The sequence below is a fragment of the Mustela lutreola genome, chromosome 3 (genome assembly GCF_030435805.1).
Source record: "Mustela lutreola isolate mMusLut2 chromosome 3, mMusLut2.pri, whole genome shotgun sequence".
NCBI lineage: Eukaryota > Metazoa > Chordata > Mammalia > Carnivora > Mustelidae > Mustela > Mustela lutreola.
The window spans coordinates 121,414,520-121,441,568 of record NC_081292.1 but is presented as its reverse complement, the minus strand read 5'-3'; the positions used below and the strand labels follow the sequence as shown (position 1 = coordinate 121,441,568).

The 27,049-nt window shown below is 34.5% G+C and overlaps 1 protein-coding gene and 1 pseudogene across 1 annotated transcript in view; one reads left to right on the top strand and one right to left on the bottom strand.

Annotated features, from left to right (window-relative positions):
* Positions 1-27,049, top strand: part of LRP1B (LDL receptor related protein 1B) — a 2,000,743-nt gene that overhangs the window by 1,350,353 nt on the left and 623,341 nt on the right. Inside the window, exons 28-29 of the mRNA XM_059166755.1 lie at positions 7,463-7,594; positions 8,930-9,157. Of these exons, the coding sequence (XP_059022738.1) occupies positions 7,463-7,594; positions 8,930-9,157 (360 nt within the window). The remainder of the gene's footprint in view (positions 1-7,462; positions 7,595-8,929; positions 9,158-27,049) is intronic.
* On the bottom strand, positions 1,698-2,701 carry LOC131826971 (L-lactate dehydrogenase B chain-like; annotated as a pseudogene).

The window sequence follows — 27,049 nt, the reverse complement described above, 5'->3', positions numbered from 1 at the left end:
TTCAAAGAAACTTTTAGTTTCCTTGAGCATTTCTTTTATCTTCCTAGTCTCTATTGAATATATTTCTACTCTGGTCTTTATTATTCCCTTCATTCTACTAATTTTGGGCATTATTTATTCTTCTTTTTTTACTTCCTTTAGGTATACAGTTAGATTGTTGATGTGAGATTTTTTTGTATTTCTTCAGGTTAACTATTGCTAGAGACTTCCCTCATAAAACAGGTTTTGCTGCATCTCACAGATTTTGGCCTTTTGTATTTCAATTTTGATTCATCTCCAGGTTTTTTGTTTTTTTTTTTTTCCTTGAGTTTATCATTGAGCCATTGGCTATTTGGTAGCATGTTGTTTAATTTCTACATAATTTTGATTTTTATACTTTTCTTACTGTATTTGATTTCTAGTTTTATACTGTTGTGGTCAGAAAATATGCTTAATATGATTTCATTTTTTGTGAATTTGCTGAGACTTGCTCTGTGGTTAAACATCTTATCTATCCTGAAGAATGTTCCATGTGCTCTTGAGAAGAACATGTATTCTGCTTCTTTTGGATGGAATGTTCTATATATATCTGCATCTAGCTGGTTTAATGTGTCATTTAAGGCCAATATTTCCTTATTGATTTTCTGTCTGGATATCCATCCATTGATGTAAGTGGCCCTTAAACGTCCCCTATTATTATTGTATTGCTATTAGTTACTCTCTTTTAGTCTATTAATATTTGCTTTATATATTTAGGTACTCCTTCACTGGGTGTATAAATACCTACATAAATACTTACAAATGTTATATCTCCTTTTTGTACTGATCATTATGTAATGCCCTTGTCTTTCATATAGTTTGTTTTGAAGTTTATTTTGTCTGATATAAGTATAACCCCCAGCAGAACACTTTTTTCTTTTTTCTTTTTTTTTTTAACTTTCCCTTTGCATGGAATATCTTTGGTCTGTGTGTGTCCTTATATCTGAAGTGAGTCTCTTGCAGGAAATATATGCATGGGTCTTGGGGTTTGTTTTTTGTTTGTTTGTTTTGTTTTGTTTTTCATATTCAGGCACTCTGTGTCTTTTGATTAGAGATTTACTCCATTTACATTTAAATAATTATTGATAGGTATATACTTATTGACATTCTGTTGATTGTATTGTGGACATTTTTGTAGTTTGTCTTTGTTTCTTTTTTTCTTCTTTTGTTCTCTTCCCTGTGGTTTGATGATTTTCTCTATTGTTATGTTTAGATTTCTTTCTGTCTTTGGTGTATCTACTATAGATTGTTTATTTGTGGTTACTATGTGGTCCACAAATAGCACTAGATAGATAGATAGATAGATAGATAGAAATGCACACACGTACAGCTGATTTATTTTGTTGATAGCATCTTACATCCAAACACATTAAAAAAATTACATCTTTATTACCCTCCCCTACCATGTATTCTATTCTTGATGTCACATTTTACTTCTCTTTCTAATTCTTAAAAAATTATTTTGATTAATTAATTATTTTTAGAGGCACCCTAAACTAGTTAATTTTATTTGTCCAAGCACTCATATTGCAAGCATTAAACCAAGTATGGTCTCTGATTCTGTGAGCCCAGATTCACATATTTGGGGAGATAAAAGCAAACCGTGACCCATGTATATGGATGAAAAACCAAGTTAATCACATTGTAGTTTTAAATTTCTACAGCCTAGAAGCCACAAGTCACAGATCTTTAAGGTCTTTCTGGATGTCCCACAACATATCTGCACTTTTATTGAGCTGGGCAACCTCATCATCCTTCAGCTTTTGGTTGACCACACTGGTTAAGCCCTGAGCGTTCAGGATACACATAAGGTTTAGGAAGATGTCATTCTCAATACCACATAGCCCCTTCACCATTGTGGACACTGGATAATTCTGGTTAGATTTTTCAACATAGGTTCAATGAGATCAGACACACTTAATCAAGTAGCTCAGTTGGTATATCCTTTTAGCTGGATGACTTCATAGACACTTTCCACAACCATCTTATGTACATCTAATGTACTTCCTTCCAATTTTCACTGTCGTTTTATGTTCCCATTTCTGGATTCAGTTCCTGAAGAGAAACACCTGCCACATTCACTCTACTCCACACAGCCACACCTGAATCACCCTATTCTCCCAAAATACATCCATGGAAGCTCCTGGGATGAATGCCAAAATTTTCAGCCATAAGATAGAGAGATCTAGCAGAATCTAGATTACACCACTTCCAATCACACAGTGCTTGGGTAGTCCACTTAGTTTCCAAGTAACATATGTGAGACTATCCACTAGGTTGGAAACCACAATTATGATACAATCAGGACTGTACTTGACTATCTGAAGAATAATGAATTTGAAGTCATAACATTCCTCTGCTCCAGATTTAGCTGTCTCTCTCTGTCCTGTTGGCGGACTCCCACAGTCACCACCACTATCATAGAATTTGCAGTCACAGAATCATCTTTATCTGCCACAATTTTAGGTGTCTGAAGAAATAAGCTCCCATGTTGCAGATCCATCATTTCTTCTTTATCTTCAAAAATATCCACAAGGACAAGTTCAGCCAGGGACTTTCCCAGAATGCTGAAAGCACATGCCATATCAACTTGTCTAAATCCCACTACAATGATCTTATTGTTTGGGATGGTTGCCTCTTCTTCTATAACTGGTGCAATCAGTTTTTCCTTAAGAGTTGTCATTGTGCCCAGAGAGAATCAGCTGGGAGAGCCATGCAAAGACCATATTTTACATCTTTTTATTTTGTGTACTCCTTATCTAATTATTACAGCTATAATTAATTTTAGTATGTTTGTCGTTTAGCCTTCATGTTAGCTTTATAAATTGTTAATCCATTATCTTTATGACATATTATGTTTATTAATGAGATTTTTACTTTCAGATGTTTGCTTGTTATTAGTTATTCCTTTTTCTTTTTATCTTAAAGAAGTCTCTTTAACATTTCTTTTAAGGCCACTTAGTGGTAATGAATTCCTTTGCATTTTGCTTATCTGGGAAACTCTATTTCTCTTTCAATTCCAAATAATAACCTTGCTGGATAAAGTATTTTTGTATGGAAGTTTTGCTTTTCTTTGTTTTGTTTTGTTTTTACTTTCAGTCCTCTGAACATGTCATCCCACTCCCATGTGGCCTATAAACATTCTGTTGATAAATCTGCTGATAGCCTTAAGGTTCCCCTTTATGTAAGAATTTGTTTTCCTCTTGCTGCTATTAATATTCTCTCTTCACCTTTAACTATTGACATTTTAATTCTACTGTATCTTGGTCTGGATCCCTTTTTATTTATTTTATGTGAAACTCTCTGTGCTTCCTGGAATAGGATGTCTAATCCCCCCCTTTATTTTTCCTAGATTATGGAAGTTTTCAAGCATACTTTTTTTTTTAATTTTTATTGAAATTCCAGATATTTAACATACAGTGTAATTAATTCAGGTGAAAAACCTAGCTATTCATTACTCACATATGATACCCAGTGATCATCACAAATGCCATTTTTAATACTTCACCATCCCACTACCCACTTCCCTTCCAGTAACCATCAGTTTTTTCTCTATAAGTGAGAGTCTGTTTTCTTGTTTGCCTCCCTTTTTTGCCTCCATATTCATCTGTTTTCTTAATTTCCACATATGAGTGAAATCATATGGTACTTGTCTTTCTTTGTCTGACTTCTTTTACTTAGCATAATACTCTCTAGTTCTATCCATATCGTTGCAAATGGCAAAATTTCACTCTTTCTAAGGCTGAAGTTATATTTCATGTATGTATATGCAGCATTTGATGAAATTTATTCATCAGTCAATGGGCATTTGGGCTCTTCTCATAATTTGGCTATTGTTGATTATGTTGCTAAAAGCATCGAGGTGCATGTATCCCTTCAAATCAATATTTTAGTATCCTTTGTGTAAATACCTAGAAGTGCAAATGCTGAATTGTAGAGTAGCTCTAGTTTTAACTTTTTGAGGAACCTCCATCCTGTTTTCCAGAGTGGCTGTTACAGTTTGCATTCTCACCAACAGTGTGTAAGATGGTTCCCTTTTCTCCGCATCCTTGCCAACACCTGCTGTTTCTTGTATTGTTGATTTTAACTATTTTGACAGGTGTGAAGTGCTATCTCATTGTAGTTTTGATTTGTGTTTCCCTAATGATCAGTGATGTTGAGTGTCTTTTCATGTGTCTGTTAGCCATCTGTCTGTCTTCTTTGGAAAAATGTCTGTTCATGTTTTCTGCCTATTTTTTATCTGGATTATTTGTGTTTTTTTTTTGTTTTGTTTTGTTTTGTTTTGTTTTATACCAATCCTTTGTTGGATATATCATTTACAAATATCTTCTCCCATTCAGAAGGTTGCCTTTTAGTTTTGTTAATTATTTCCTTCCCTGTGCAAAAGCTTTTATTTTAATGAAGTTCAATAGTTTATTTTTGCTTTTATTTCCCTTGCCTCTGGAAACATATCTCAAAAGAAGCTGCTATGGTCAATGTCAAAGAGGATTTTGGTGGTTTCTTGTCTCATGTTTAGATCTTTCATCTGTTTTCCATTTATTTTTGTGTATGATATAAGAAAGCAGTTGAGTTTCATTCTTTTGCCTTTTGCTGTCCAGTTTTCCCAACACCAGTTGTTGAAGAGACTGTCTTTCTCCCATTGGATATTCTTTCCTGCTTTGTCAAAGTTTGTTTATCAAATAGTTGTGGATCCATTTCTGGGTTTTCTACTCTATTCCATTGATATATGACTGTTTTTGTGTTAGCACCGTACTGTCTTAATCAGTCATTATTTCTTTAAATAAATTATCTACCACCGTTCTCTCTTTCTTCTCCATCTGGGATTCCTATAATGCATGTTATTCTGTGTGATATTATCCAACAAGTTTCTTAATCTACCTTAACTTTTGTTGTTATTATTTTGTTTTTGTTTTTTCCTGTTTGCTCCACTGATTGGATGATTTCCAGTCTTGTCTTCCATGTTGCTGATCCATTCTTCTCCTTAGTCTAGTTTGCTGCTGAACCCCTCCATTGTGTTTACATTTCAGCTATTATAATATATTGTATTATAGTCTTTTGACTTCTTTTTGGTACTTTCTTATGTTTTCTTCCCCTTTGTTGAAGTTCTGACTGTGTTCATTCATTCTTTTCCAGAGTTCGGTGAATATCTTTATGAACATTGAACTCTTACCTGGTAGATTATTTACCTCTGAATTATTAAGGTTTTCTTCTGAGGCTTTGTCTTATTCTTTCATTTGGAACTTATTCCTCTGTCTCTTCATTTTGCTTGACTCTCTGTTTTTGTTTTTATGCATTAGGTGAAATAGCTACCTCTCTCAGTCTTGAAGCAGTGGACTTGTGTAGCAGATAAGCCTTATCTTTTAAACTTTTTTTTTTTTTTTAGCTTGTGTTTGTTTCTCCCACCTATGTCTAAGTAGCCCGATTTATTCTTTATAGTCCCAGCTGTTGCAGGTGTGCCAAAATCTGTCAGTGTTGCAAAGGGAGGGCTTTTATACAGTGTATAGTTTTAGTCTTATTGTAAGATAGATCCTCAGGCAACAGCCTTTAAGATATATAAATATAGTCTTAATCATAAACCATGGTTCATAATCATAAAATATGCTGACTTTCAAACCTGAGAGATCTGGACAAAGTTTTTAAAATTATGCCTTTAGACATATGTACAATCCCTTTTCTGGGAGATATCAACAAAGACAAAAAAGGGCACTAATATAGTGATTCTTTACTTAGGTTCCCAGGGGACCTCTGACTTCTAAATGTCCTCAGGCTTAAATTCCAGAACAAGAAAATCGGCATTTTCACATAAATACTGGGAAAGTGTTTCAGTCTACTGTTTATGCAGTGCCCTGGGGATTGTAGCCTGCCGAGGTCTGTTTCTCCAACTGTTTCAGACCATGAGGCCCAGAAATGTAATCCTGCCTGACCAAGAGAGCTAGATGCTCAAGAAGTGTCCCCTGCGAATGCAGTACATCTCTCCCAGCTTTGGTAGGACAAGCAGTGGCTATGGTGCATAAGGGTGGGGTGCTTGGCTGGCCAGTTAGAGCTGGACAGATTGTGGCTAATGTGTGCAAGGTCAGGGTGTCCAGGCTGGAGCTAGTAGTGTGGGTTGAGGAGGATTTTCTCTGAAACCATGTCTCTGCCTCTCCTACCTGTTTTAGTGTGGCCCTTTTATTCTTTGCTGTGGAGGTGCTATTTAGCTAGCTTTCATGTCCTTTTCATATGGCATTATTCTATATATATATGGCTGTAGATTTGTTGTGTCTATGGAAGAAGGTGAGTTCAGGATCCTTTTGTGCCATCATATTAAAATCTCTTCTTTATTGATTTTCTTATAAAAATGTTTCTGAGTCTTTCATTTCCTTTGATTTATTTACTTTTAAACAAATGCAAAGACATTGATTATTATTTTACCTAAATACTAGCAAAACCCACATTGAGTATCAAGTACAGTTAATCTTTCATATCCTCTACAATTTCATTATAACCCATTTATTTTTGGTCTTTGTGCTTTAAAACTCTACAGAACAGGCATTAACTACTCTGAACAATAGGTTCACTTGTTAGGAAGATGAAATAGGTTGAAAACTAAAATATTGCCAGTGGGATCAGAAGTTGTAATACTTTTCTGCCTTTAATTTAGTATCCTTATTCTAATAGACAGGTTCTATAAAAATAAGATTTAAGAGAATAGTTATTGATCGACTGAGATTAAAATCTTATCCAAAAGGCATAATGACAGAACACGAAGCACAAAAGAATAAGAGAATGACATTGAGCTGTAAAATTTAATATTCCACTCTAAATTTGAATATATTATAACTTACTTATAAAATATAGTTTAACAGGTCTGCATAAGTAGAGGAAACTTTAGCCAGTTAATAGAGAGAAAAAAAAAATGAAAGCGTAGATATCTTAATCATGAAGGATGTTAAACATTTCTTCACTTAGGCCTCTGATTTGATAAAAAGCATATAACCTGAAGGAAGGATATGTAGGTAACAAGAGCAGTTTCCTGAAGAAACACTAAGAGTGGTGTGCTGAGGCACAAAGGGAGTCTGTATGGTGGGTTAGGAAAGTAACACTCAATTCCTGGATTATGGTTTAGTTGAGTTTATTATAAACTAAATTTAGTAATTACTCCTTTTTTCTCTCAGAAAAAATCCTTAACAAATATTTCCTTCTAAGGAAAAAGGATGCATATATTTAGACTTAGAGAAATTTGAGGGAGTTAACTTAGTTGTTATCGCTGAGGAGGAAAATGTTTTTATTAATGCAATTGCTATGTATGATTATCTATTATTGTCATATTAATCATCCTAGTAATGGGTGCTATATAGGGAACTTCACTTTGAATCATTACATGAATAACCCTCGTCAACCTCAAAGGTTCCCTAATATATTTCTTCTACTTTTTCACTGTTAATATTTCACTGTGTAATTACAGCTCCCAATCCCTGTGCAGCTAATGATGGCAAAGGACCCTGCTCTCATATGTGTCTGATCAATCATAATAGGAGTGCTGCTTGTGCGTGCCCCCACTTGATGAAACTTTCCTCAGACAAGAAGACCTGCTATGGTAAATTTCTTGAAGTTCTTATCTAAATTTCAAATTGAATTCTCTCAAATGATATTAGCATTAAGATTTTCCTCAAAGTGAAGCAGAAGAGATTTTTAATGTCCTTAAAAACATTTGAGGTAGTGCTACTTCCAGACTGTATTGATGATTCATCTACTTTTGGGAAGACTGACAAATTCTTTAAATATGTGATATGCTGCACTTTACTATTTATTACCTTATTCATTTTTTTTTTTTCTTGCTGCTTTCTTATTTGGTGTGTTGGCAGGATTTATCTCTACAAAGCAGAGAGATTTGTAAGTGAAAGGGCATTTTCAGAAAGTGATGATGTAGGTAACCATGTAACAAAGAGGTACTTAACAGCTTTAATCTCCTCCTGCTCTTCTAAAGTTACTTTCACATCATTTTATAGGGGATTATCAACTTAAAGGGAGGAAGAATGAGGTAAAATTTTTGACTTTGAAATATTTCTTAAAAATATTTAAACAGCACACTTAAACTAGAAAAAATGATAATGAAATTCGTGAATGAAATCGGACTGTAGGGTTTTTTTTCTGTTTTGGTTTCTTTTAATTTTGAGTAATTTTTGTTTATTTGTGGAGCAATTACTTTCAAGGGCAGAGAAGAATGTGCTTACAAAATCTTAACTCAGGGATGTAGGTGCATGATGATTTAATTAATTATATATAATCTTAACATATCACAACAACAATAATTCCAAAGAGACAATGAAATAATAGATTATTTGTGACATCTATTTCTATTTAATCTCCTATTTTATAAACTCAGTTCCAAAAGGTGCTTATGGGAAGTAAAAATGATGCAATGCCTCACAATGTTACTTACTACAGATTTTTAAAAATGTGTAATAAAACATACCTTAATGTTATTTGAAGCCCAATTTTGACAAGAAAAACATGAACATGACTTTTAAATCCATGTTTAATTTTATTGAGATAGTATAAAAAATGTTCTTAGATGCCTTCAAAAATCATTTAATTTTGTTCTGATTAGGTAAAAAGAACAAATACCATTTGATATTTCCAGAGTTCATGTGTTTTAATAAATGTTTAAAATTATAAGATCAAATCACTGAGAATTTCTTGGTATTTCTAACTAAAGAAAAATAATGACTTAAGAATTCTAACTAGTTTTTCATTTGTTTCTTAATAATTTTAATTTAAATAATAACTCATTTATGCCTATCAAATCTTGATTATGATTTTTTGATGTTAAAATTCTTTTAAATAACAAGAAATAATTTTAGAATTTCTAGATTGCTTCAAACTTGCCAAGGTTAGAAGAGAAAAACACTTATTTCTGTTTCTTTTCTAGAAATGAAAAAATTTCTTCTATATGCAAGGCGTTCTGAAATCAGAGGAGTGGATATTGATAATCCATATTTTAACTTTATCACGGCCTTTACAGTTCCTGATATTGATGATGTTACTGTGATAGACTTTGATGCATCTGAAGAACGTTTATACTGGACAGATATTAAAACACAAACCATTAAACGGGCTTTTATTAACGGAACTGGGTTGGAAACTGTTATTTCAAGAGGTAAGAGCTTTGCACATTGCAGCTTAAAAAAATGTCATTCAATTTATAATAATCACAAGTCTCTTTTGTATGTTTTTTTTAATTATCCAATTCTGTGTTGTTAATTGAAAGTTGGAATTGATTATTCAGAGATTTAATAATATGCTATGTCTTTACAATTGTATAATGCTATAATTATGTTGCACATAATAGTCTGATAACTAGAAATTTTGTTTCAAAAGAAGAAAAAAAATCAAAAGTGATCTCCTTAAAATTTGTGGATTTCTAAACAAACATTTCAAGACTTATTTTTTGCTGATGGAGGAATGGTAATTTGTGCATACACAAAATATAGAATATTTGGGAAGGACTTCTTTCCCTCTTTGGGCTCAAGCTTATTATCAACTTCCTTTGCATAAATTTTTACAGAACTAGAGTACACAAATAAGACAGGGAACTTATTTCTATCCACATCCTAACCTAGCAAGTTAAATTATAACTTATTGGTAAATTTTGTTAAATTAACTATTAAAAAAAAATAACTTTCCCCAAAGTAGAAAATATGTCTGAAGTGAAGTTAGACATAGTTACAGATACCATGACTAAATATTTAACATTGAATTATCCTAGACTTTGTTTGAATCTTGGTGTATTGTGATTTCTGGATCAGTTATTGTTGTTGTTATTATTGTTATAATTAGTTGTAGTAATAGTTTAGTTTATCTTCATTGAGTATCTTAGTATATATATTGCATATATATAATATGTTAGTTTTATATATATTTATATATAGTATATATATGTGTATAGTATGTATTTAGTATAGTATTATTATATTAGTATATCGACATAGTATATCTTCATTGAGTATCTGCTCTTTTCATGACTGCAAAACCAAACAAGACAGTTTCTGTTCAATTTCATTTTCCAATAAGCATGAGAGAGTGATTTGGAAGAGGATAGAAGAAAGGGTGATCAGTAATCCATATAGATATATCAAAATCTCATGCTTTGAAACATACTAAAAATTTAAAATCAGAACTTATATGAGGAATGATCAATCTCTTAATTAAAGCAATAAGAAGTGCAGGTTTTAAATTCACAGGTTTTCAAGAGTTTCCACATATCATATTTAAAAAAGCTGGCTTGAGTATTACTAGTAGATCTGAGAGTCTTTAACCACTAAAGTGTTCTTTTATTTATGCTAGCTCTTTACTCATCTAAGTTTAGTGCTATTAAAGCAACTTGAATGAATTGGTTATAAACTTGTTTATACTTATACTTATTTCAAACTTCCCATAAGAGAATAACCTTTATAAGAAAGCTAATGCAAAGATTTTTTCTTCTTAGACTATTTTTTTACAGAGGAGAGGGAAATAATGGTTTGATTATTATCCAATTGTTAGACTAGGTATGATCATTAAATACCTTGAAAGATCATTTAAAGGACGTTACGTGCCTTCTAAGACTGACAGTCAGGTGATCTCATAAGAAATTCATCAAAGTCTAACAGAAAATTGTTTAAGCACTTCATCATGAATGTGAAATCCTTACCAAAAGGCTTTGTGAATTGTATGAAGGGAAAGATGTTATATCTCAGAAAAACGTGAGGACAATTTTCTATCAATATAGATTGGTAGCTAGTAGTTATGTAGTAACTGTAGTAGTTGATGAATTTGTCTTCAAGAAATTCACAGGCTTCTTTTCATTTAGTGGACTTTATTTATAATTATTGCCAAAAATTGAACAATGATATTTTCTTACCAACAATTAATAAAATATATTCATTAGGATCAATAACCATTAATTCAACCATTTTGAAAATATTGAAATATATATAAGAAATTGATGGAGAATCATTATTGGCTGAATAATATGAAACACAGAACAAGAAGGACATATTATACAAGCTGATAGAGCTAAAGAAATAAGTAGGAACTGAATCTAGACTTTATAAGTTGTTGATTTTTATATTAGTACTGAAAATAATGAGAGCCAAAGAAGTATTTCAAGGAGGCAGCAGTTGTATGGTTAGGCAAATACATACGTAGCTGTATGTATTTGCCTTTGGAAAATATGAGTTCTAGCTTTTAGGTTTAGTAGAGAATTGAAGAGGTGTGAGATGGAGGCAGGTGACTCTGGGAGACTGGATCACTGGCTGGTATAGCAGTTTTAGTAAGATGTGATTGAAACATGGACTAGAAGGGAAAAAAAGAAATGAGGGAGAATTATAGAAACATAAAAGAGTGAAAATATAAAGTAACTTAATTAATTGGATATGAAGGTTGGTGAATAGGTATTGTCAAAGATAAGTCCTTCATTTCCGGCTCACCTATAAGTTGAATGATGTTGCATTTTCCTTTCTTCCAGGGTGAAATCTTGTGAAGGACTGATTTATCTTTCCATTAATAGAAAGCTTGAGATGAACTTTTGACAGTTCAGCTTGTGAGCTCATCAAAGTGTCTCAAATCCTGCCAGTAATTGTACTGTATTTTATCCTTTCATCTTTTGGATTCCCTGCGAATGTTTAACCTTTCTCTTATTTCTTACATGCTGGTCTCTGTATCTTCTCACTTCACTGTCCTTCCTCTACTGGACTTTGTCTTGAGATTCTCTCTTTTCTTATCTTCCTTAGCCAAAGTCTAATGTGAAATCTGCTTCATAAATCAGACTCTACATTTGTCATTGCTCCAATCAGACCGTTTCCTGAGAAAACACTGAACCTTCATGAAAGAGTGTAGAAATAGTTTGCCTGCCATGCCATTCTCCATATCCTAAAATACTAAACTTCTCTTAATTTATGTACTACCTACACAAGCTATAGGTTACAGTTACATGTACAAAGCACACTTCATTATAAACATAAATGCTAACAAATGACTATAGATGTGTTCTTTGTATAAACTAACAAATATTTATAATCACATGTATAGTTGCCTCTTTAAAACACAAAAAGGTAATTTTATTCTAAGAAAAATTACTGCACAATTCACAGCAAAGGTTTTTGCTACTGGTCTGCAGCCTGACTCTCTAGTGGTAATTAATTCTTACTCTTAAGTCACTTCTTCGTCCAGATATTTTTCAATTATTGGTGCTCTCAGGTTTAGTTTTTTGATGTGATAAATAATACTAGCTGTCCTTAAAGTGACAAGCACCATAATCTCATGTAATCTTTACAAACTTATTATTAAGAAATACTTTCATTCTGTGGATGAGAAAGCTTAAGCTTGTGAAAGCTGAAACTCTTGTCTCTGAAACAAAGGGAGTATACAGTGGAGCCGCAGTCACACTCTGGACTGTACGTTTAGAGCTCCTGTCACTCTCATTACTCTGCAAAGAGAGAATTTGGGACTTCATCCCCAGTGACTGGGTGTTAACCTTTTATGCTCAGTTGCCTCTCCTGAGTATTTATTTATATAATGCCCACCATTATACCTTACTAGATAAAAGACTGTCCCCCACAAACTTTAAATCATCATAGCAAGAAATTAACTTTCAATGAACTTAGTAAGAAGAAAAGAAGACATTAACAGGCCTTAAAGTTCTAACTGGGAGTTACGTAGTTGGGTTTCCACATTCTTTCTTTTAATTTTTTTTTTAAATTTTCATTTTATTATTTTTATTAATTATTTTTGTTATTTGCCCAAGGGGTAATTTTGTGAATCATCAGGCTTACACACTTCACAACATACTTCATAACACTAACTTGGGTATATCACATATCCTCCCAATGTCCATAACTCAACTACCCTCTCCCTACCATACTACCCCCGATAACCCTCAGTTTGTGAGATTAAGCATTTCTTATGGTTTGTCTCCCTCTTGATACCATCTTGTTTCATTTTTTCCTTCTCTACACCCCAAACCCCCCACTCTGCCTATCAAATTCCTCATATCAGGGAGATCATATGATAATTATCTTTCTCTAATTGACTTATTTCAAGAGCATGATACCCTCTAGTTCCATCCACATCATTGCGAATGGCAAGATTTAATTTCTTTTGATGGTTGCATAGTATTCCATTGTATATATATACCACATCTTCTTTATCCATTCATTTGTTGATGGACATTTAGGTTCTTTCCACAGACTGGCTATCGTGGACATTGCTGCTATAAACATTTGGGGGCACGTGCCCCTTTGGATCATTGAATTTGCATCTTTATTTTTTTTAAAGATTTTTTATTTATTTATTAGAAAGAGAGATCACAGGCAGGCAGAGAGACAGGCAGAAAAAAAGAGAGGGAAGCAGGCTCCCTGCTGAGCACAGAGCCCATTGCAAGGCTCAATCCCAGGACTTAAGATAATGACCTGAGACAAAGGCAGAGGTTTTAACCCACTGAGCCACCCAAGTGCCCCAACATCTGCATCTTTAGGGTAAGTACCCAGTAGTGCAATTGCTGGGACATAGGGTAGCTCTATTTTCAACTCTTTGAGGAACCTCCATACTGTTTTCCAGAGTGGCTGCACCAGCTTGCATTCCCACCAACAGTGTAGGAGGGTTCCCCTTTCTCCTCATCATTGTCAGCCTCTGTCATTTCCAGATTTGTTTATTTTAGCTATTCTGGCTGGTGTAAGGTGGTATCTCTCCATGGTTTTTGATTTGTATTTCCCTGATGCCGAGTGATGTGGAGCACTTTTTCATGTGTCTGTTGACCATCTGGATATTTTCTTTGCAGAAATGTCTGTTCATGTCCTCTGCCCATTTCTTGATTGGATTATTTGTTCTTTGGGCATTGAGATTGATAAGCTCTTTCTAGATTTTGGATACTAGCCCTTTATCTGATATGTCAGTTGCAAATATCCTCTCACAGTTTGTCAGATGTCTTTTGGTTTTGTTGACTATTTCCTTTGCTTTGCAAAAGCTTTTGATCTTGATGAAGTCCCAGTAGTGCATTTGCACCCTTGCTTCCCTTGCCTTTGGTGATGTTTCTAGGAAGAAGTTGCTGTGGCTGAGGTCAAAGGGGTTGCTGCCTATGTTCTCCTCAAGGATTTTGATGGATTCATTTCTCACATTGAGATCCTTCATCCACTTGGAGTCTATTTTTGTGTGTGGTGTAAGGAAATAGTCCAGTTTAATTATTCTGCATGTGGCTATCTAATATTCCCAACAGCATTTGTTGAAGAGACTGTCTTTGTTCCATTGGACATTCTTTCCTGCTTTGTTGAAGATTAGTTGATCATAGAGTTGAGGGGCTATTTCTGAGCTCTCTATTCTGTTCCATTGATCTATGTGTCTGTTTTTGTGCCAATACCATACTGTGTTGATTATGACAGCTTTGTAATAGAGTTTGAAGTCTGGAATTATGATGCAACAAACCTTGGTTTCCTTTTTTAAGATTTTATCTAATTATTTGACAAAGAGATATCACAAATAGTCAGGGAGGCAGACAGAGAGAGGGAGAAGTAGGTTTTCGCTGAGCAGAGAGCCAGATATGGGGCTCAATCACAGGATCCTGAGATCATGACCTGAGCTGAAGGCAGAGACTTAACCACTGAGCCACCCAGGCACCCCCAACCTTGGCTTTCTTTTTCAACATTCCTCTGGCTACTTGGGGTCTTTTATGGTTCCATATAAATTTTAGGATTATTTGTTCTATTTCTTTTTTAAAAAATGATGGTATTTTGATAGGGATTGCATCCAATGTGCTTTATGTAGCATAGACATTTTCACAATATTTGTTCTTCCAGTCCATAAGCATGGAACGTTTTTCCATTTCTTTGTGTCTTTTTCAATTCTTTTCATGAGTATTCTATAGTTTTCTTAGTACACATACTTTGCCTCTTTGGTTAGCTTTATGCCTAGGTATCTTATGGGTGTGGGTGCAATTGTAAATGGGACTGACCCCTTAATTTCTCTTTCTTCTGTCTTGCTCTTGGTGTATAGAAATTCAACTGATTTGTGTGCATTGATTTTATATCCTGACACTTTCCTGAATTCCTGAATGAGTTCTAACAGTTTTGGAGTGGAGTCTTTTGGGTTTTCCACCTAAGGTAACATATGATCTGCAGAGTGAGAGTTTGACTTCTTCTTTGCCAGTTTGGATGCCTTTTATTTCTTTTTGTTGTCTGATTGCTGAGGCTAGGGCTTCTAGTGCTATTTGGAATAGCAGTGGTAATAGTGGTAATAGCCCTGCCATGTTACTGATCTTAGGGGAAAAGCTCTCAGTTTTTCCCCATTGAGAATGATATTTGCTATGGTTTTTCATAGATGGCTTTGATGATATGGAGGTATGTACCTTCTACCCCTACACTTTGAAGAATTTTGATCAAGAAAGAATGCCGTACTTTGTCAGATGCTTTTTCAACATCTATTAGGAGTATCATATGATTCTTATTCTTTCTTTTATTAATGTATTGTATCACGTTGATTGATTTGAAGATGTTGAACCAACCTTGCAGCCCTGGAATAAATCCAACTTGGTTGTGGTGAATAAACCTTTTAATGTACTATTGGATTCTCTTGGCTAGTATTTTGGTGAGAATTTTCGCTTCTGTGTTTATCAAGAATATTGGTCTGTTTCTCCTTTTTATTGTGGTCTTTGTCTGGTTTTGGGATCAAGGTATTTCTGGCCTCATAAAATGAGTATGGAAGTTCTCCTTCCATTTCTATTTTTTGGAACAGTTTCAGGAGAATAAGAATTAATTCTTCTTTAAATGATTGGTAGAATTCCCCTGGGAAGCCATCTGGCCCTGGGCTCTTGCTTGTTGGGAGATTTTTGATGACTGCTTCAAGCTTCTTACTGGTTATCGATCTGTTCAGGCTTTCTGTGTCTTTCTGGTTCAGTTTTGGTAGTTTCTATCTCTAGAAATGCATCCATTTCTTCCAGATTGTCAAATTTGTTGGCATATAGTTGCTCACAATATGTTCTTATAATTGCTTATATTTATTTTGTGTTGGCTGTAATCTCTCTTCTTTCATTCATGATTTTATTTATTTGGGTCCTTGCTCTTTTCTTTTTGATAAGTCTGGCCAGGGGTCTATCAGTCTTATTAATTCTTTCAAAGAACCAGCTCCTAGTTTTGTTGATTTGTCTATTGTTTTTTTGGTTTCTATTTCATTGATTTCTGCTCTGATCCTTATGATTTTCTTCTCCTGCTGGGTTTAGGTTTTCTTTGCTGTTCTTTCTCCAGCTCCTTTAGGTATAGGGTTAGGTTGTATACTTGAGACCTTTCTTGAGAAAGTCTTGTATCACTATCTACTTTCCCCTTGGGACTGTGTTTGCTGTGTCCCAAAGATTTTGAACTGTTGTTTTTGAACACGGTTTTGTTTGAACATTTGTGTTTTCATTTTCATTTGTTTCCATGATTTTTTTTTTCAATTCTTCTTTAATTTCCTGGTTGACCCATTCATTCTTTATTTGAATGCTCTTTAGCCTCCATGTATTTGGGCTCTCTCCAAATTTCTTCTTGTGATTGTGTTCTACCTTCAGAGCATTGTGGTCTGAAAACATGCAGAGAATGATCCCAATCTTTTGGTACCAGTTAAGACCTTATTTGTGACCCAAGATGTGATCTATTCTTCAGAATGTTCCATGTGCACTAGAGAAGAATGTATATTCTGTTACTTTGGGATGGAATGTTCTGAGTATATCTGTGATATCCATCTGGTCCAGTGTATCATTTAGGGCCTTTTTTTCCTTGTTGATTTTTGCTTGGATGATCTGTCCATTTCAGTGAGGGACATGTTGAAGTCCCCTACTAATACTGTATTATGGTCAATGTGTTTGTTATTAATTGGTTTATATGATTGTCTGTTCTCATGTTAGGGGTATAGGTATTTAAAATTGTTAGATCTTCTTGTTGGACAGACCCTTAAAGTACTATATAGTGTCCTTTTTCATCTCTTACTATAGTCTGGCTTAAAATCTAACTTATCTTATATAGGGATTGCCACCCCAGCTTTCTTTTGATGTCCATTAGCATGGTAAATTGTTTTCCACACCCTCACTTTAAAACTGGAGGTATCTTTGGGTCTAAAATGAGTTTTTTGTAGACAGTGCATTGATGGGTCTTGTTTTATTATCCATTCTGATACCCTGTATCTTTTGATTGGGCATTTAGCCCATTTACATTCAGGGTAACAATTGAAAGATATGAATTTAGTGCCATTGTATTGTTTGTAAGGTGAGTGTTACTGTATATTGTCCTGTTCTTTTCTGGTCTACTGCTTTTAGGCTCTCTCTTTGCTTAGAGGACCTCTTTCAATATTTCCTATAGGGTTCGTTTGGTGTTTGGTAATTCTTTTAATTTTTGTTTGTCCTGGAAGCTTTTTATCTCTCCTTCTATTTTCAATGATAACCTAGCTGGATATAGTATTCTTGGCTGCATGCTTTTCTCATTTAGTGCTCTGTATATATCCTGCCAGCTCTTTCTGGCCTGCCAGGTTTCTGTGGATAAGTCTTCTGTCTAATATCTAATATTTTTATTATTGTATGTTACAGACTTCTTAAGCTGTTTTCAGGATTTTATTTTTGTCACTAAGACTTGTAAGTTTTACTATTAGATGATCGGGTATGGACCTATTTTTTATTGATTTTGAGGGGGATTCTCTGTGCTTCCTGGATTTTGATGCTTGTTCCTTTTGCCATATTAAGGAAATTCTCTACTATAATTTTCTCTAATAACCTTCTTCCCTCTCTCTCTTTCTTGTTCTGGAATCCCAATTATTCTAGTATTGTTTTGTTATGGTATCACTTATTTTTTGAAATCTTCCCTCATGGTCCAGTGGTTGTTTTTCTCTCTTTTGCTTGGCTTCTTTATTCTCCATCATTTGGTCTTATATATCACTAATTCTCTCTTCTGCCTCATTTATCCTAGCAGTGAGAGCCTCCATTTCTAACTGCACCTTATTAATAGCTTTTTTTTAATTTCAGCTTATTTAGATTTTAGTTATTTTATTTCTCCAGAAGGGCTTTTATTTCTCCAGATGGGGTTTCTCTTATATCCTCCATTCCATTTTTTAGCCCAACTAGCACCTTGAGTATTGTTGTTCCGAATTCTAGTTCTGACTTATTACCAATGTCCATATTGATTAGGTTCCTAGCTGTCAGTACTGCCTCTTGTTACTTTTTTCATGATGAGTTTTTCTGCCTTGTCATTTTATCCATATATGAATATGAGTGAGAGAAAAAAATACTAAAAGGGTGGCAAAACACCTGAAAAAAAATGTATGCTAACAAAATCAGAAGAGATCCAAAACTGGGAGGAGAAGAAAGAGGGGGAAAGGAAATAAAAATAAAAAATAAAAAAGTTATACACACACACACACATTTGACTGGTGAATAGAACAGAGCCACCCACTTGATTTTGGGTGTATTTAAATTTCTTAGAAGAATATCCTCCCAAATATTTAAAGAAAGAAAAACTTACATATATAGAAAAATAAATGCAAACATGATGAAGAGATGGAATATGACAGTAAAGATGAAAATTTTTTAAAAATTCTAAAAAAGGAAGTGATAATAAGTTGTTTGGAAAAAGAAAAAAAAAATAGAGTAGGAAATGTGCTCAGGCTGGAAAGTAGAACAAAGCCATGTGTGAGATTAGAAATTTTGTTCTATTAGAAGAAATTGTATCTTAAAATTTTTTAGGAAAAAAAACATACATATACAAAAAACAAGATTAAATACAATGAAGGGATAAAATATGACTATAACAATAAAGGTTTTAAAAGTTTTTTTTAGAAAGGTATTATTAAGATAAACAAGTTAAAAACATTAAAAGAGGAAAAGTTAAAAACTGGAATAAGAAAAATATTTTTGAAAAAAATTAACTTTTCAAGACTTAAGTGACATGGGGAAAAAGCCGTTAATTCTATTTATTGCTTTCCCCTAACTCTGGAGTTCTGCTATTCTCATTGATTCATGAACTTTGTCTTAGCTGGATGTTCTTGCTGATTTTCTGGGCAAGGGGCCTGTTGCAGTGATTCTCAAATGTCTTTCCCTGAGGGGCACCTAGGTGGCTCAATGTGTTAAGCCTCTGCCTTCGACTCAGGTCATGATCTCAGTTTCCTCGGATCAAGCCCTACATCGGGCTCTCTGTTTTGCAGGGAGCCTGCTGCCCCCTCTATCTCTGGATGCTGATTTGCCTAACTTGTGATCTCTCTCTCTCTCTCTGTCAAATAAATAAAATCTTAAAAAAAAAAAAAGTATTTGTGCAAGGCAGAATTGCACTGCCCTTGCCATGGACAGGCCTAAGTATTCTGCTTGGTTTGCTCTCAGAGCTTTTGCTCCCTGAATGCTTTCCTTAGAGCTCTGGAGGATGGGAATAAAGATGGCACCTCCCAATCTCTGGCCCAGAGGAGCTGAGAGCTCAGAGCCCCACTCAGTGTGCTCCCTGAGACAAGCAGTCAATCACTCCTGTCTCCCTGGTCTCCAGCCACAGTCCAAGCTCACCTGGCCTGTGACCAAGCATTTCTATCTCTGGTTCATGGCCCTTCCTTATGTCTCTAAACCCAGCAGATTCCTGCCATGCTGCTCTTCCCAGAGCAGGAAGGTGGGTCTCCCTGGATCTGCCACTTGTGGGGTTCTTGCTTGAAGAGCATTGGCCCAACTGTGCCTCAGATCACCATTTAAGGTAACTCTGATCTGAAAGCTCACTCCTTGGCTCTGTCTCTGTATTCAGCTTCTCACTCTGATACCTGATAGCTCTGCCACACTCAGACACCCCCAAACCTTCCGTGACCCTGCGGGTCCTGAGACCACACTGTCCTTGTGAGGGCTGCACCTCTGCTTAGCCTCTGCTGTGATATCTCTCAGGGGAGATGACTTCTGAAAGTTTGGATTTTGTGCTCTGCTGCTCCACTGATTCCTGGGAGCTGGCCCCTCCCCCTGTGGTCTAACTTCCCATTGCTTTGGACTCACTTCTCTGCACTTCCTACCTTTCAGAAAGTGGTTGATTTTCTGTTTCTAGAATTGCTGCTTTTCTTCTCTTTGATCTCCTCTTGGGTTTGTAGGTGTTCAGAATGTTTTGATAATTATCTAGCTGAACTCCTGGAACCTAATGTCATTTCAGTCAGCTACTTTTCTGCCATCTTGCCTCTCTCTTTGTATCTATTCTCCTTTTATCTATCATTAATTCCCCATACAGTACTTTGAAGTAAATGTTACTTTCTGTTTTTAAAAATGACAAGTCATTTAATTCATAGTAAGAAATGGCAGGGCTTGTTTCATCCAAGTTGGAATTGACTTTAAAGTTCTGTGGTTTTTCCCTCCTGACCCAGAGTCCCTCTCTTTTACAAATAAGGAACTTTTCCAGATAGAGAACAGAAAATCTTAATAATCACATGGTTTGTACAAATATTTATTTCCAATATTCATTTAACAAACATTCAGCATAATCTGCTGATTTCACCTAGTAGCACCTCGGTGAAGCGTAAAAGTATTCCATCCCTTTTCCAATAGTTTGGTTATTCTGACATAGAAGAAAAAGCTTTTAGAGATATGTTGGTAGCATTATAAGTTCCCAGGCTACTGTCAATAAAAATTCACTTTTTACTGGGAAAAAAATCCAGATGTATCTGGTTATTCTAGGGCAAAGTGAATCATTCACTTCTGGAAAATTAAGGGCTCAACTTTGGGCAAGTACCATTGACTGAACAAATTCTAGAGTCATCTACCATCTGAAAGCATCTGAGTTTAGCAGATGCTAAAATGAACAAAAAGAAGATTAATACACATTAGAAGTTATCTGTTTATTAAAAACCCTCATTTGTATGGTAGGGAATTATCATATAATAATATGTTTTTTTAACTGTAAAAATATAAACTCTTTAAATGTAGACTTTTGATCACATTGCTACAATATAAAATTTAATTCTCAATGGTACTTTGAATTTAATTGGATTTATTTCAAAGTAGATTTCCATTATTTTTTTTTATTTGTTTATTTGACAGACAGAGATCACAAGTAGACAGAGAGGCATGCAGAGAGAGAGAGAGGGAAGCAGGCTCCCTGCTGAGCAGAGAGCCCGATACGGGACTCGATCCCAGGACCCCGGGACCATGACCCGAGCCGAAGGCAGCAGCTCAACCCACTGAGCCACCCAGGCGCCCCTAGATTTCCATTATTATTTGAAATTGTTACCCTCTTCTGCCAACAATTATTTTGTCACTGAGTACTAAATTCATCCATTCCCTCTGTTTTGCAAGACCATATTTAATTGTACCCATTAATTAAAATGCTTAAAGAAAAAAAAACAACAACTATTATGAAAATTGGTCCAGCAAGAATGAAGGAAAAGAAAACAAGTCAGTAATAAAAGTGAGATCTAGAGTCTAGATTTTGGAACCAGGCCTTGAACTCAAGAGATTTTGAGTAGTGGACATCTGTTGTTTTGCCTATTTCTAAATAGCATTTTCAATTTTCATTTTCACCCAGGAAATCTTTCAGTGGAAGAATGTCAACATCTGTGATTTAAAAACAGAAAAGAAAAGGAAAAAAAAAAGGCAAAACCACACCTATAAATGCCATTTCATTGAGAACTTGTATCTATAACAATGAATGCTAAATAAGCCATACTGCTATGCTTAGTCTTTATATTTTAGTGAGAAGGATAGTATCTTTTTTTTTTTTAAGATTTTATTTATTTATTTGACAGAGAGAAATCACAAGTAGATGGAGAGGCAGGCAGAGAGAGAGGGAAGCAGGCTCCCTGCTGAGTAGAGAGCCTGATGCGGGCCTCGATCCCAGGACCCTGAGATCATGACCTGAACCGAAGGCAGCGGTTTAACCCACTGAGCCACCCAGGCGCCCGAGAAGGATAGTATCTTATTTTATTTTTTCCCTATAGGGAAATTCTATATGTGGTTTCTATATGTGAAACATTAGATGGGTGAAGAGATGGCTATATTTAGCTAAGACTGTCTATAACCTCAGGCAGCTTCATGTCTGGTGAAAGAATGAGATATAAACAGCTAACCAAAATATAAGGCTATATGAAATATGCAGTTTAATAAGGGTGTAAGCTACTTAGAAAATTAGCACAAGGAATACCAACTTATTATATGAGATCACCAAAGTGCTCACTTAGGAAATAGCAGTCAAATAAGACCTTGGGGGGAAATGCTAGCAGATCAATCCAGGTTGAAATATCAGTAGTTACAAAGCTCTGGATACTTCATATGAAGGGAGGAGCAAGTAGTGAGCAGTAGCTAGACATTCAAGAAGAATAAATTATAAGGTTAATGCGACAGGCAGAGCACAAAAGGTTTTACCTCAGGAAGAAGAGCTGTTTTTGTATTTTTTTTTTTTTTTCTAAAGGCAGTGAGAAACCACTAAAGACTTTTACAGCTGGTTAAAGGTCATGATTTAAACTCTTTTGAAGGTAAATTATGTGGAAATTTGAAACACTGAAAATAAGAATTATAGATAAGGATACAGCTAGAAGGTTAAGAAATGTTCTAAATCTAGAGCAAAAATTAGACTAGAACAATGAGAGGTATAAGAAGATGATACATATCAGGGGTATGATATAGAAGTAATCAAACCTGATGGCTGGGAGAGAGGTGAAGTTAACCAGAGGTGATTATTGGAAAGATGTTGGATACATGATGCAGATGTAAACAAAATAGACACCCTTGCTTTGGATATTTTCCCAAATCAGCAGTGAATTATTCCTATAAAATATCAATATTTATAGGTTTAGGAGATTAAGAGATATGATTAGTGAAAAGTTGCAGTTCTGCTTCAGATTCTCGAGGAAAAAAGAAACAATAACATAGGTTTGGAATACGTATATTTGTGTTAAAACTGATGAAACCAAGACAATGATAAACACTATATTGTTCAGAGTTGAAGAAGCATAAAATTAGTGAAAGTGTACATAGAAGGCTCCTAAAGTATTTTCAATATTCTACTTCTTAAGCTGGATTGTATTTATGGATGTTTGGTTAATTTGTATCCCAGTGTTATATATAGTAACATGTGTGTGTTCAGTTTTTCTTAGTTGCAATAAATGGAATATTTAACATTTACAAAGTTCCCTTGAAAAAGCTTGGCAAAATGTTACCAATTTGCTTTTTTTTTTTTTAACTTTGTCCCTAAAAACAAATACACAATTCCCCAAAACCCACTTCAAATGAATTTTGATTGGATATAGCCATATCTGCTCTCAGAAAATTATGACAGTTGAGATCCCCTCCTTTTTTGAAAGCATATCTGATTTTGGGCAAAAGCCTTCATGCCTACCTCTAAGATGCTGGTATCAGTAGGTCCACTCCATAGGGAAGAGAAAAAAGAAAGAGAAATTTCACAAGCAAAGAATGGACAACGATTATATGTGTGTGTGTATGTGTTTTCCATTTAGATTTATCTACATGTCAACCAATTTATGTGCTTACCCCATTCCTCTTTCAACTAAGGCCTTTGTACTGTGGTCATTTCTCCTCTCACTAACATGTCTTTTAATGTTCCTTTATATTACTGATAATCTGTTGGTGATAATCTGATATATTGTCTGAAAATATATTTATTTAGCTTTTGTTTTTGATATTTTTTCTGATCATGGTAAAATATACATAAAATTTATCATCTTGACTCTTTTTAAGTGTACAATTCAGTAACTTTAAGTACATTCATACTGTGAACCAATCTCCAGAACTCTTCATCCTGTAAAACTGAAACTTCATAGTCATTAAACAGTTACTAACTCCTGGTAATTCTGTTCCCCAAGTGTCTACCATTCTACTTCCTTTGTCTATGAATTTAAGTACTCTAGGTGCCTCTTATAAGTGGAATCACACAGTATTTGCCTATTGGTGAAGGGCTTATTTGACACAGCATGATGTCTTCAAGGTTCATCCACAATGTAGCAAGTGTCAAAAATTTTTTTTTTTTTAGCACTGAATAATATCCCATTGTGTTTGTGTATATTTAACTATATAGGTAGGTATATCAATGCACATTTGGGTTATTTGCACCTTTTGGCTGCAGTGAGTAATTCTGCTGTGAACGTAAGTGTATCTTTAAGACACTGCTTTCAGTTCTTTTGGGCATGCCCCCAGAAGTGGAATTGCTGGATCATATGGTAATTCTATTTTTAATTTTTTTTTGAGAAATTGCCATGCAGTTTCCCACAGAGGCTGAATCATTTCACATTCCTACCAATAGTACTTAGAAAGGTTCCAATTTGTCCACATCCTTGTCAACACTTGGGTTTTGGTTTTATGGTGGTGGTAGTCGTTGTTTTTACAGCAGCCATCCTAATGGGTGTGCAGTGGTCTCTAATTGTGATTTTGATTTGCATTTCCCCTATGATTAGTGATGTTGAACATCCTTTCGTGTTCTTGTTGACCCTTTTTGTATCTGCTTTTGAGAAATGTCTATTCCATCCCTTTGGCCATTTTTTAACTAAAAATATTTTTGTTGTTGAGATATAGATATAAAGATAATTTTGTTGAGTATGAATTTCAAGTTGAGTTATTGTCTCTCAACCTTTTGCAGATATTATTCTACCATATTTTACATTATTTATTCCTATTAAGAATCTCCATGTTTATCTAACTAAATGCTTTTAACATTCTTTCTTTATCTTCATGACGATGTTTTTATTTAGCTACCAAGGGTCTGTTGTGCCTCCTATGGGATCATATCTTGCATCAGCCCAGGGAAGGAAAAAACCCTCAAATATTATTTCTCACCATTTTCTATAACCTAGTCTATTTCCTCCTTCAGAAACTTTGACTAAATATGCTTGATTTCCAACTCATTTAACCTTTTTGCTTCTCTGTGTTGGCTCTGGCTAACTCCTTCAATTTGTCTTGTAGTTTACTGACTGAATTAGGTCTAAGCTGCTGGTTAATCTATTTAATACATTGCTTCTTTTTAAAATATTGTTTACAATATTTATTTACAAACCATTTTTGGTTCATATTATGTCTTCCAATATTTTGTTTTTGTGGTTTTTTTTTTTTTTTTTTAATTTTTAGCAGGGCACCTGGGTGGCTCAGTTGGTTGGACATCTGACTCTTGATTACTGTTCAAGTCATGATATTATGGGCATGGGATTAGGCTTGGCACTTAGTCGGGAGTCTGCTTAGAGAGTCTCTCTCTCCCGCTTCCTCTGCCTCTCACCCCACCCACATACACACACACTCTCTCTAAAATAAATAAATAAATATTTAAAAATAAATCAATAAATTATTGGCTATGCTTATTTTTCAAAGCATATGTTTTCCTTTAAAATAGTCCACTCACTTTTTTTGTCTTGTACAATAATGTAAAAACGTGTAGGCTTTGTAGGCTTAAATCTGTTGATTTTTCTCATAACTCTTCCTTTTATGTTTCATTTTTTTCTGTTTTATTTTTTTGTTCTGATTTTCTATGAGAATGAATTTAATCTAGAGAAATTATGAGGTCGAGGGTTGAGGATTTTTTTTTTTCTTTCATAGAGGATTTGAATTTGCTTCTGCTAGAGGAAAGAGGAGTCACTGTAAACTGGAAATCACTTGAATTTCATTATCCCCTACCCAGCCAGTGGATATCTTGTTTATAAACTAGTAATCTCTTGCACCAGTATAGATCTATGCTTAAAGTATTTGTCTGTTTGTGTTTGGTTTGGGCTTGGTTTGGTTTTATTGTGTTTTGTTTTCTGTATTCAGAGAAAGAACAGAGAAAATAAATTTTGTTTTTACTACTAAATTATTCTCCTTTTTAATCAGGCAAGAAGGTTTCCTGTTTTTGTTTTTGTTTTTGTTTTTTTTCCTATTCACCTATCAGTGATGATGTATATCCTCCTGAAATACCTGGTATTGTTCTTGCTTAGCTCTCTTGTATTTGTGCATTTAAAGACTGAACCCATTTGCACTAAGCAACTAATAATCCATGGATCTCTAGATTACCATTGGATTTGATTTCCCAGGCTTTTGTCCCTATGGCTGCACCAGCCTCCATATTCTCATTTGCCTTCCTTTATGTTTTGGCTAACAAACAAGTTTGTGTTAGCATGTAGAGACTTTCCTATCTTGTGATCATGATACATTATTTAAAAGTTATAATTTATCATTTTTCAGAAGATATTATCGCAGTGACAGGCTTTTCAAAATATCTAATCTGTTTTAGTTCAAAAGATAAGGGTTCCTCAATATAGAAAATTGAACCCTTTGAGAAATTTACTCAGAAGTCTTTGACTTTCAGGGCGCCTGGGTGGCTCAGTGGATTAGGCTGCTGCCTTCGGCTCAGGTCATGATCTCAGGGTCCTGGGATCGAGTCCCACATCAGGCTCTCTGCTCAGCGGGGAGTCTGCTTCTCTCTCTCTCTGCTTGCCTCTCTACTTGTGATTTCTCTCTGTCAAATAAATAAATAAAATCTTTAAAAAAAAAAAAAGAAGAAGTCTTTGACTTTCTTAAAAACAGAGATTGAGTCAGAATGATTTCAATATATATTTCAATGTTTTTTATTATTTCAATTATTTCAATATTTTTATCAAGGAAAGAAAAATTTCACTAAATGTATGGCAGTTTTTTATCCCTCCCACTCTTATGGTGAATTTACCAGATAAGTCTAAAAAAAAAAAAAAAAACCCAATGTAGGTATTAAGAAGGGTCAAAAAAGACAAAAGTTTTATTTTAGAATTAAAGTTGGTAATTAGAAACTCTAATCCAGTGGGTAGACAAAAGATAAGGATAAGAGCATGAGAATTAATATTGGGTAAGTATGTATTTAGATACATATTTACTCTTGAGAATGAACTTGAAGACCTATCTGATATTTCTAATTCAGCTCAGATATCCTTAAAATTATAGATTATGCATGGTCATGAATTTTTTCATCAATTTATTTAAAATATTAATGTTTAAAGCAGTGTTATATACATTTTGGAAGGGAGCGATAAAGATATATTAACAAGAAGCCTACCCTCAAGAAGTATATGTGTGAGTAATAATGTGTCAACAAATAACTATCACGTGAAG